General features: G+C 40.3%; 1 protein-coding gene across 12 annotated transcripts in view; it reads left to right on the top strand.

Moving 5' to 3' along the window:
- Window positions 1-12277, top strand: part of MTSS1 (MTSS I-BAR domain containing 1) — a 118325-nt gene that overhangs the window by 98095 nt on the left and 7953 nt on the right. For 8 of the 12 annotated variants that reach the window (XM_054385257.1, XM_054385253.1, XM_054385247.1 and 5 more), the window contains 4 exons: window positions 3040-3197; window positions 4432-4539; window positions 5389-5486; window positions 7495-7705. In XM_054385257.1, the coding sequence (XP_054241232.1) occupies window positions 3040-3197; window positions 4432-4539; window positions 5389-5486; window positions 7495-7705 (575 nt within the window). The remainder of the gene's footprint in view (window positions 1-3039; window positions 3198-4431; window positions 4540-5388; window positions 5487-7494; window positions 7706-12277) is intronic. The other 4 variants (XM_054385256.1, XM_054385246.1, XM_054385251.1 and 1 more) reach the window with 1 other exon arrangement.

Genomic DNA, 12277 nt, shown 5'->3' with positions numbered 1-12277 from the left:
GTCCTCTAGGTTTAGGAGTGCTGTTGAAGGCTGTGTTCTGCTCTGCTTAGTGAACGAAACTGCTTAAACCGGGCAGAGATCCTGTCTCTCAAATTCATGAGCTGAGTGTCATGAGAGGCAGATGGCAACTCAGGGAGTGTGCCTGATTCCAAAAGACTTGCTAGATTGATGCCTGCTTTATGGAGCTTTCAAAGGATGTTAATAACGCTTTCCTGCTCCTGAAAGATGAGCTGCAAGGAGACATCAGGAGAGAGTTATGTTGATGCCATGTAAACATTTGACTTCAGCTAAAGGATTCACCTAAGCTTGATTCCTGCTCTGAATTATACCCCAGACAGCCTGTGTGTTTTTACTGACTACGTAAGTGACCAACAGCCATAGCATAAAATTGGGTTCGTGAAAGTAGCAGTGAGGAGATGGTATGTCTGGTAATGTCCTGGCTCACTTAAAGGAATAACATAGAAACTTCATAAAATGGTTCAGGTTGGAAGGAACCTTAAAAGTTATCTAGTTCCAACCTCCCTGCCGTGGAGAGGCACACCTTACGCTATGCTGGATTGCTCAAAGCCTCATCCAACCTGATCCTGAACATTTACGGGGAGGGGACATCCACAACCTCTCTGGGTAACGTGTTCCAGTGTCTCACCACCCTCCCAGTGAAGATCATCTTCTTTACGTCTAATCTAAATCTACTATCTTTCAGTTGAAAGCCATCACCCTCATCCTGTCCCTATATAGGATACATACTTCATAGAGGTACAGAGAATGTTGGAGAGCCATGCAGTTTTACATGCCCTTTTGCTGAAGGGTTAAAATACACAGCTTGAACATTATGCTGATAACTTTGTTGAACTGAGTTGCACATGTGTAAATAATATGTATTTTTGCCTCACATTTTGGCTGTTCTTGTTGCTCTGGTCCAAGACATGGTGCTCTGTGAGTCCCACATAAATTACCAAAGTTCACTATAAATGACCCCATTTTATTAATGGAGTCCAGTTGCTTTCTAAGTGTGTGTCTTCTCACTGCATAGACAAATGCATTTAACAAGGATTTGCTGTGTTAAGTGCAGTATCATATGGTGGAGTAGTTGAACACTTTACAGCAGTTCTCCAGTGCTGAACTAATTAAGTGTGTGATGTAGTTTGCAACTAATATATTTTTCATTTAGTACATCCACAGTAGTGAGCCAGCATGCAGGTTTGAACAACAGGAGATTGTTTCACCTATTGTGATCTCCAGACCGTTCTCCAGATACGGGGGCTGAGCAATAAAGCAGGTCTCATTTTCATAAGGAATTTGAAAGAACATCTCCAGAGCAATATATAAGGTTTAATTGCTGCATCTGATACCAGAGTATGGGGAAAGGCTTGAAATGTATAGGGTGATCTTCAAGCAGTTTATCTCCTAAGGATAACAAACCAGGCAGCTTAGGACCTTCAGAAAGTTACCCAAAACTCTTCTATAACTTGTTTCTGGCGGATGCTGATCTTGAGAGAAGAAAATAGGTGGCTGAAACTTCAGAACGTGTTATTGTTGAAGTTACTTACTTTCAAAGCAGTTTTATTATCACATTACACCAGTTAGCCTGATCTACAGGATCAGACACTGGATGTTCCTGCAGGCAATTTGGTACCCAGCTGGCGTTTGCAGTGGCCAGGATGGTGTTGCACTGCATGTGATTCTTTGAGGATCCATTGCAGAGCTCTGCTTGTGGATGTCTGCACAGTTTTATCTGGCCTATGACTGACTGTGCAGAGGAGATTTGGATCTATCCAGTCTGTAATGCTACTAAGCCAGCCTGATTCTATTTACTTCCATCACTGCCCTCTTTCCTGTGGTTCTGGCTGTGCAGTGGAGCTGATGATTTCATCTAGCTCTGGAGTACTGAAGAAGTACATGTGATGATAAGGCACAGGTTTTCCTTTGTAACTCTGACCTTGAGTCATCTGCATTGCCTACTACAGACATCAAGAGATTTTTTTTGATTCCCCTTGCTTGTAGGTTTTAGTCCTCTATGCCGAAAGGTTAGGGCTGATAAAAATTAATTTTGAATAGCTGCTCATGATTCACCCACCATCTTTTGCAGTTAACTTCCTGGTATTTAGCAACAGGAGCATGGATATGTATCTTGATACTGAATTTGCATGTGATGGTGTTTCTGGGAGATGGAGATATATTTACACAACTGAGGTTCTTTAATCTGCATGAAAATGTCTTGCAACTGCAAAATTATTGGCTCAATAATAGTTTCGCTAAGCAGCAGCTCTTCATTCCTAGAGGAATAAATTTTTGACATGATGCAGAGTAAGCAGCTGGTGCAGAAGAAAGTCCTGTCACAGAAAATTTTAGTATTATGAGTTGATTATAATTAACACAGTGAAACTTTCTGACTACAAAACATTGGATTTTTTTTTTTTTAATTTCCATAGACAAATACTGGACATTAATATATATTTGAGATGTTGATAGGGTGAGATTTTTTTAGTTTGGACCTTGGAATAAAGAAAAATGGTTTTAAAATTGCTTGTATAGAATACTTGGAACCTGGTGGTCCGATGACCAGTTAACATGTCCTTAATACCATCTCCTACAGAAGATTCATTCACTCATTTAATGACTCCACAGACTTGTTATTAGGACCTTGGTAAGCATGAAAGTAGGAAGGAAGAGGGTATACCTGTGATTAGTGGTTAGTACTCTCCCAGTCAGTAAGATGTTGGTTTTCAGCAAGGACGTTCTGAAGGGTTTCTACAGGTAACACTGTGAGAATGCCCTTGGTGAAATGCTGTCTTTGTCTTGTTGAAACCTTTTGAATTGATCTGGATTTCCCCTTTTTCCAAGGGGAAAAATTAAATGGTATGAAAGGCTTGTTTAATTGGGGGAAATACCCTTCCTATTTGAATTAAGGGAAAATGCTGGTTGAGATTTGAATTGCAAAAGCACGATCCAGCAGCAGTGCTGGCAGAAGATAAGGTCTCAATCTATAGAGATCCACAGCCTTGACAAAATGTGCTCTTGATTGTTTCCTGCATACAGGAAGGGGTGACATTCAGCCCCAGTTGGATAGTGCTTTACAAGATGTCAATGACAAGTACCTGCTGCTTGAAGAAACTGAGAAGCAAGCTGTCCGAAAAGCTCTGATTGAGGAGCGTGGCCGGTTCTGTACTTTCATCTCGATGCTGCGGCCTGTGATAGTAAGAGCTCTCTTTTAAGTTGGTACAATTAAAAAAATCAATTAGTGGCCAAAAATCTGTAAAAAGAGTGGTTCGTTTTGTCTTGGGGATGAATTTCTAGACCCCAGAGTCAACCTCTATCTCTGCCTGGGATATGACAAGAGTTGGGAGCTTCTTGTAGGCACTTTGAGCAATTCAGCAACCAAAGACATGGGAAAACAATGGACACAGAGACTTAAGAGGGCTTGAGTTCCTTATGCATAACAACCTGAGAACATTGCTAATGCCATTTTTTCTACTGCTTTTTTTTCTTAACATCCATTTTAATATGTCTTCCTTATTCATACTCCAATGCTAGGACGGATAAGTGTTTCAAGACCTCCCCTGTGTATATGATGACATTATCTGACAGATTGCAGGCTGCTTCCTTGCAGTTTTCTGGCAGCTCTTTTCCTCCTACGATGACAGCTTTTTCAGTTCATTGAAAAGATTTGAGCATATTTTCATCATCTCAGGTTGTCTGAAGCCCGTCAATGAATCATTTGTGGGTTTGTGCGAGCATGATGCATTTCTGAAGGGTCTCCTTTGTACTGGGAAAATGTTTCTAATACTTGTTTACAACGAGCATCACTCTCAATGGAAAACAATAGTTGAAGTAGGGAGGTGATGGCTGGGCAAGAAGAGGTGAACACCAGACCAAGCACCTGGATGGAATTACTGTGGTAGCTAAGGGATTACTATGGTAATTTACAGTGTAGGAATCAGATAACTGAGTTAGCTGTTGATGTTAGCCAGAAATAAATCATAGATGTATTAGTCCTCTGTACTTATATAGTGCCTTTATCTCAAAGCTTCCAAAAACTAGCAAAATGTATGAGTTTAACCCCTGTTACATTCAGGGTTAAAATCCTTAGGGCCCATTAGTGAGTATGCACAGAAGAGTTAAGCCTTTGCCAAATGCAGCAAAAATTACACTCTTTTGAACATGTCACAAGAAGGCGGCTGAGATGTATTTATCTCTTTGAGAGAAAATGTTTCTGGACCCCAGAATTCAGAGTAATGTTAAAGTAGTTATAAAACTCCAAATTAATATTTTCAGATGTCTTTCATAAGTGATTGCTTAACGGGCATAAAACGAGCAGCTCTGCTGGGCATACCCACAGTCATCAGTAAAAAGAAGAAGGTTGTGTGTTGTGTTATGGGTCTGACATTTAAAGCCAAGGCTGTGATTAGCCCCACTCTTCTGTCTTTTCAGGAAGAAGAAATATCCATGCTAGGAGAAATAACCCATTTACAAACCATATCAGATGACCTGAAAAGTCTCACAATGGATCCACACAAATTGCCATCTTCGAGTGAACAGGTTGACTCTTGTTACCTGGAAAACGTTTTTATTTGTAGCTTATACCAGTTTTCCTTTTGCATTATGAGGAATCCTGGCTACCAGCATTTAGTATTTTGTAGATGCTTCACAGCAGCAAAGTATTCTTTAACATAAGCAGTTAAAAAAATTGAAGTGCCAACCAGCTTCTGAAGTATATGGAGACCAATGTGAAGTGGTAGCAGTAACACTTGGAAGTATATGAAGATGGCCAATTTCTGCTGAGAGTGCATGAGGAATGTCATCTCATTGCCTTACATTTGAGTATCCCTCTTTGTGTGGTTGCAAGATTGCTGGGATTAGATAGCTTGATGTAGTCTAATGTTGGAGCATTTTTGCCATGCTGTCTGAAGTGCATAGGAAAATATATCATTAAATGACTCCAAATATGACCCTTTTCCTCAGCCCTGCTGTGTGAACGCAGTTTTCTTGTACCTAGAAGTGCAAAGGAGGGAAGTTCTGCTATAGTTGAATATTAGATCTTTGAAAACTACCCACATAACAAACAAACAAAACCCAAACCAAAGCAGGCTTCAGCATGCATAAAATAAATCTCCAGTTCACTTTGTAAAGATTTTTTGATTCAGATCCGAACTTCCCTTCTGTGATAGCAGTCCTAGTGTTGAAGCATAATAGTTCCTGGAAAAGCAAAAGTGAAGTTGATTCTCCTGTGTAAAATAGACAGTGTAATTCTGGAACTGAACAAGACTAGTCAGTTGGCACTGAGAGTTCATAGTGGTAACAAATGCTGTATGACAAGCAGATGATTTGTGTTAGTAGGGGGAGGAAGAAATTTCCATGTCCTTGATGCTATTGATTGTCTTTCACCAGGTAATTTTAGATCTGAAAGGTTCTGATTACAGCTGGTCTTACCAGACTCCTCCATCTTCTCCCAGTACTACCATGTCCAGAAAATCTAGTGTTTGCAGGTAAGTAGAATGGTAATATTTAATTTTAACCCATCTGGGGGCAAAGGGAGGCAGATTCAGACTGTGGTATAGATTTGTATGCATACTTAAATAACAAGTGTTAATGAAATCAATCCTTCATGGTCTTTATCTGTTTAAGTGCGTGACTGGGAATATTAAAAGGGATGGGCATGACTGAACAACTTTTGAACTCAAGGCAACTTGAAGATGCTTTTGATTCAGTTCTCCTAAATCCATTTCAGATCAAAGAGCAGACTGTAGTGATCCTAAGCTCTGAAACTGTTCATTCGTAATTTCCTTTTCTGTTTTTCATGTGATGACTTTTTAGATTATTCTAATAGCTGTTACTAATCAGTAAGTTAAACTGTTTGAAAAGGGATGACATCCTTGGCAATTGCCCTATCAGTCTGGTAGATGGAAATGCTTCTTTGATACAAGTTTTTTTAAACTGTTTAATGCTGTCTATTGATGTCCTGAAATATGTCAAAACACTGGATTCTGTCTATGCTTCCTCCATAAAAACTGTTTTCTCTGATAAAACAGTTTATTAGCATGTTGCCCCCACAACCCTGGTGTCTACATTTACTCTTTCCTTTTACTGAAAAGGAAGATACCCTGCTGTGTATGCTACTCAACACCTGTGTAGCTGCTCTTGAATGATTCCCTTTAGTGTGCTTTATGGATAATGTACAAGTTCCCTGTGTATGGGCAAAGTTACCTACGTGTAACTATTGCACATCGGAGCAAGCGAACATCACTTGCTATGTACCTACTTGTCTCTGCATGCAGATATATATAAAAAAAATTCTTGCAGTGCTTTTATATATATATGTGAAACAGGCATATTTAGAGCAATGAGCACAGGCTTAAAGATGCAATATCCTGAAGCTGTAAAAGAAAATGGCAAAAATCTATCATCTGTGCCTAATCAGCCTCATCTTTGCTTGTGGTAAAACCTGTATGGCAACAGACTGTGGTGTATAGGTAAAATAAGGCAGAGCTCCACTTCCCCTACTCCAAGCTGACTTGTACATCTTGCGTGTTACACGTCAGCAGATGGTGCACACATCACCTATGTATCCTTTAGAGCTATCCTTTCAGCTAATTAATTTGCCCCTGCCACCAAAGGTAGAAGGCTGCCTTCAGATTGATGCATCCTGCTAGTCCTGCTCAGCCACCCCAGCAGGGAACTCCAAAGGCTCCCTCCCGCATTGCAGCTGGTGTGTCATTGCTGTCATTCAGGAATATGGGAAATTAAGAATCAGCCTCTTTGGTTGAAAAGTCAGGTTTTTGGTGTTGTTTTTTTTTTCATGGATATTAATTTGGGATGTTTAATTCTCTGATTGTCTTTCTTGCAGTTATTTTCTTATTAAAACCACATACTCAGAGGCTTGACTTGCCATCACATGTATTGTTGGTTTTTTTCTGGTAGAAGCCTTCATGTGAGTGAAACTTGTCCTAGGTACTCCAAAGCATGGGATTGATTTTGGTGATGCTTTCAAAAGCCTCACATTTGGCCTATTGTAATGGCATGCCTACAGGCAGACTTCTGGATGAACTGTGATGCCTTTCAATCCCATGCTAGAGATCCCATTGAAAGTTCAGGCCATAATGCAAGAGCAACAAGGTGTAAGTGAGGAATAGGAGAGAGCTGTTAGCAGGTGTTTTCTGTGCACATGGTAGAAAGGACATAGTGATACCTTCATCCCTAACCTGACCTTGGACTCTGAGTGGTTACAGAATTTGATCGTTTGCATGAAATTGGAGGTAAAATGCCATTTTCTGTCTGGCCACAAGGGATACTGCAGCTGCTTACGATTCTTGACTGATATATATGTGCAAATATATATATTGAAATTTAATTTGTCAATATTTTTCTTTTCTGGTTTATGCTGCCTGTTGCTAGAGACGTGGAATGTTAATTGTACTGTATATGGGTCTCTCCCCACCTTGCCCTTGTGTTTTTTCCTCTCCCCTTTCCTTTCTTTGTTCCTTTTGTCTCTCACAGCAGTCTGAACAGCGTTAACAGTAGTGATTCCCGGTCCAGTGGCTCGCACTCGCACTCACCTAGTTCACACTATCGCTATCGCAGCTCCAATCTGCCTCAGCAGGCACCCATGAGGCTGTCCAGTGTGTCCTCCCATGATTCTGGATTCATGTCCCAGGATGCTTTCCAGTCCAAATCGCCATCCCCCATGCCACCAGAAGCACCTAACCAGGTACGTGCAAGCATGAGAACTAAAACCTGAGGGTGAGCTGGATTCTGTAGCTTGGCTCACCTTCACAAAAAGGATCTAGTGTGATTTTTGGGGTGCCTTGGACTCAGGTTAAACACTGAGGGTAAGGTTTGTCTCACTGCTCTTCATCTATCTAAAAGATGGGCCTCTAGCTGGAGGGTTTTATGCTGCTTTTGCATTTAGAACTGAAGAAAGAGATGAGTCACTCTCAGGGGATTTGTTGGGTTTTTTGGTTTTTTTTTCACTCTGGGACTGGAGGAAGTCTAAATGCTGCCTACATTTCAGATGCATACATATGTAAGAGCAAGAAGTCCCACCTTGGGAAAGGCGGGAAAGGAATAACAGTCACTTTGCCTACTGAGGTTAACAGCATCCTACACAGATGGCAAGTTGTTAAGGTCTGGTGGCTGTTTACTGTTTCATGGACAAAGATTGGTGCTAGAAGAGACTTCTGACAGCCTTAGTACTGATACTGGTAGTTTTGGTATCAGAGAGAAAACTTCTGTTCCTGCCCTGCAAAGAACCTGGAATCCTCAAAGTGTCATTAGCAGCATCATGCAAAATTGGTTTTGCAGTCTTTAATGCCATCCCTTGCTCTTTTTGGTTCTCAATCGAGCACCTTGCAGAAATTAGGTTTCTGCATGAAAATGAGAAGTATTTTTTAATTCCTTATGGAGCTCATAAGAAATGAGTGTTTGTGTTGTCATATATATGTCCTGAACCCAGTCAAACTAAAACGATTTTGCTACAAATGTAAGCAAACTTTTCCAGAGGATTATTTGGTCTGCAGAAGTCTGTTGCTTCATGGCATCACTCCACCTGCAGGAAGAGGTTTGCATGCCTCTGTAGCTTGTATCTTCTAGCACCTGAATTCTCTTTTCTGGTTTAGGGCTTTTTTTTTTTTTTTTTTTGTTAACAAATCACATGGCAATTGCAATGTTTTTTAAACAAGGCTGAACTGCCATCTCACATAAATCTCATCATAAGTCTTAGTTACAAATGGCAGTGGACTTAATATCCTGTTGTTGAGTAGCACTCATTTTTAATACATCCTAAGGTCACTGGAGAAGATTGTTCTTTAGTTCAATTAATGTAGTTGCATTTGTTGGGGAGTAAATGGTTCTGTAGGCATGACTGCAGAGTAGAGAGTTTTAACCCTCACAGTCAGCAAGCAGCCAGCCATTGCAATATTAGTAGTTACCAGGTGTCACCTGCACACTTAGGCTACTCCTAGACCACCTTTGACAGCACACAGACCTTTAGCTTTTGCAGAACACTTAGTAAGTAGCACCCTTAGTGAAATTTTTAGGGTATCATCTAAATCAGCACTGGTTCTTTTAGGCTTGGAACATGCCCTAAGGGGAAGCTCAGCAGGTTTTAAATCCATTTGCCTCTTTCATTTTAATAGAAATGCTTTCTTTTAATATGAATATATTTTCTGTGCTGTCCTCAGTATGAACACATAAGCATTTTTTCATAGATGACATCCTGGAGAGCTTTGTGCACACTAATGAAATGCGTATTTTGTTTAGATTGGCTATGGCTAACCAAAATGAAATGCAAAAAGGTAAAGGAACAACAGTAAAGTAAACTGGAATAGTAACAAGGCAAGGAAATTGAGTTTTAAAATATATACATCAGTTATACATGATAGCATCATCTTCAGCTTTCATAGTATCCACTGCACCTGCATTAAAGGGTGACAATCTATGTGTTGATGCTGTTTGCAGATGAGAGTTTAACTTTGCAATTGCCCTCAACATGGAAATAAACCCAACACCTCTCTTTGTAAGTTCCCCTGTTAAGCAAGGGAGAGAACTTAGGCCAATACCAGCTGGCAGAACATTCTGAAAGTTGATGGGAGGCATGCTGATTTACACCAGCTAAGTTCATATGCTTTCACTTCATTTTAGAAACTGTCCATAAAGTTACAAACTGATCCAAACATTACTTGAGCTATTCATGAGCTGTAGAAGGCTGCAGCAGTGTGGTGTTGACTTGACAAGTGTAGTGTGTTGGTATACCCAATAGGTTTGTGCTCTGTGTGTCTCTAGTTCTGTGTACCTTTAACACACAGGAAAAGGTAACAGATCATTGCCTGGCCGCTTCATCTTTGCTTGAGTGTTTTGCTTTGTATGTTCAGCACTAAGTAAATTGTGTGTATTGTGCTGACAGATGATTGTGATCGTGAGCTTACTGAGAAGCTGTTCAGTTTAAAGCATTATTTCATGTTTTATGTCTAACCAACTGACAGATCTTTGTGGTATTGTGCTTTTAAGGCTTGGTGGTGAGTGGGGAGGAACAGCGATTTCAGCTGCTGTTTCTAAAACACTGATGTCATTGTTTCTAGTAGTGACACTAAGAAAGCAAGCTCTGGAATCAACAAAGGAAATTAAAAGCTATATATCTTGTGCAGGTGGACACTTTGCTGATGTTTGCTAGCTATCTGCTGTGGCATCTGTGGGGGCAACAAGCTCATTTCCTTTTAATAATGTATTTTTTAAAAAGTAGAAGGGGGATTAAAATCTATTATGTGAAACAGAACATATGAGCTAAGTGAAGCTTTTATGTTCTCACCTACATTTTAGACAAGCGTCACTGAGAATTATACAGAATTTATTCAAAATCACAGATGGGCGGAAAAAATCTCAAACAAGGAATAAGTCGAGATTTAAACAAGATATAGATTATAACAGAGGAGAGATGACTAAGAAAATGAAGACTACTTTACAGCCTGTAGTTGCTGAGTATTAAGTCTTCATAGTTATCACACTCTGCATAGAAGATAGGAAAAAGAGGAATTATAAAACCAGACTCTGCCCTTACACTGGTACAATCTCTTTTCAAATGCAGTGTTGCTGTTCACATCACTGCGAATAACAGTGTTAACCTGTAACAGATAGCTGTATATGTGGAAAGGTCACTGTAAAGTGCTTTAATCTTAATTAAGCAAGCACATTTGGGTATAGCTGAACAGATGGGAAAGCAGCACAGTTTCTCTAAATGCCAGATTTGAGGTCAGTCCTGGCCAGCGTTGCCTGTGGCATGTACTTGGTGCCCTTCTGACCAGACCCACTGCTGGGAGCACAGAGTAACTCTTGGACGAACACTGAACGTGGCCAGTGCTTCCCTATGTAGTAGACAAACTGAGGTCTGTGAGTAGATGTGATGAAGTAACATGAAGTACAGTTCTCCTTGATTTAGGGGGATAATGTTAGAAGGATCTGCTGGACTTGGGGTAAACACACACGGGGGAAGCAGCAATAGTGTTGGATTTTAAAGGGTGCTTAGGACTCTGGGTATGAAAACGAGAGAAAGGAGGAGATGAAGAGAAAAAAAATCTGTTGATGTGTTGTCAGACAGCAGAGGACTAAGTCTTTATTAGAATATTTTGGAAATAGCTTTCTCTAAACAGTGAAGTAGAGGGAAGCTGGTGTGAACTTGCTCTGTGCAGCTCAGCAAGCTGGAAAGATTCTGTTTTTAAGGAGAGTCTATTGCTTGGAATAGCTCTAAGGTAGAAATGGGGAAAAACATTATTACAACTATTCAGCGTTCCATGTAAATGAAGAAATATTCCCACATGAGACCTTAAAAAAAAAGTCTCAAAATAATTGAAATACTTTTGTAAATTATCACCCAATTTTTTTTTTTTTAAAGTTAGGTTTCTCAACAGTTTGTCCCTGACTGAAAAAGAAGGGTCAGTGGAGACATGTTCCTGGAAGTGAGACAAACTGGGGAGGTGACCTTGAGTCACTATCCAGTGTTTTTCTGAAAGGTAAATTGAGGCATCTTCCAATGACTGTAGAGGGACATTGGATCAAGCACTTCATTAAAATTTGGTCTCCTGGGAAACCCTTGCCCAGGAACCTCCATCTGGTAGTTGAGGAAGAGAAGGGGTTAAGAAAGCAACACTACAGTTCAGTGGAAAACGGGAAAATGTAGCAAACAAAGGATACAAGTAATCCAAGATAACTGCAGTCCTTCTGTAGGTTAGTAGGACAACAGATGGAGAACACAGCCATAGTGCAGTAGTCCAAAATGCATCTTTATTCCCCCTTTCTTTATAACCTTGCTGGAATTCACACATACCACAGCAAGCAGTGGGACACTATCCAAGACCAAGCCACTCTGCAAGAATTAGCTGTGGCGTGTCTGAGAGACCAGATACCAAGCTGCATATGCATAATGTACATTAAACAAACTGGTTGTTACTGTGCAGAGCAGATTTAGCTTTCTGCTGATTCTGCTAACTTGGAGCTTTTTGTCAGAAGAGGTGGTTTGAGAGCAGAGCAGAACCACCATTATCGCAGCTGTGGGGAAAAAAATAATGATCTCCCAAGTTTAAAATAGCTAAAATGGAATAAGTACTTGTAAAAAAAGATAGTCAAACTATGCAATCATTTTAAAAATGAATCAACTGAATTTCTCACTCTGGGGGATGTGCAGTAGAAGTTGCTTTGCCCAGTGCTTGCCTTTGTGTGTGCCAATGGTTGTGCCATTGCGTAAGCACTCAAAAGTTTGGAGACATTTTGCCCAATCAGTGACTTCATCTTA

The sequence above is a fragment of the Indicator indicator genome, chromosome 12 (genome assembly GCF_027791375.1).
Source record: "Indicator indicator isolate 239-I01 chromosome 12, UM_Iind_1.1, whole genome shotgun sequence".
Lineage (NCBI taxonomy): Eukaryota > Metazoa > Chordata > Aves > Piciformes > Indicatoridae > Indicator > Indicator indicator.
This window is presented reverse-complemented; position numbering and strand designations above follow the sequence as displayed.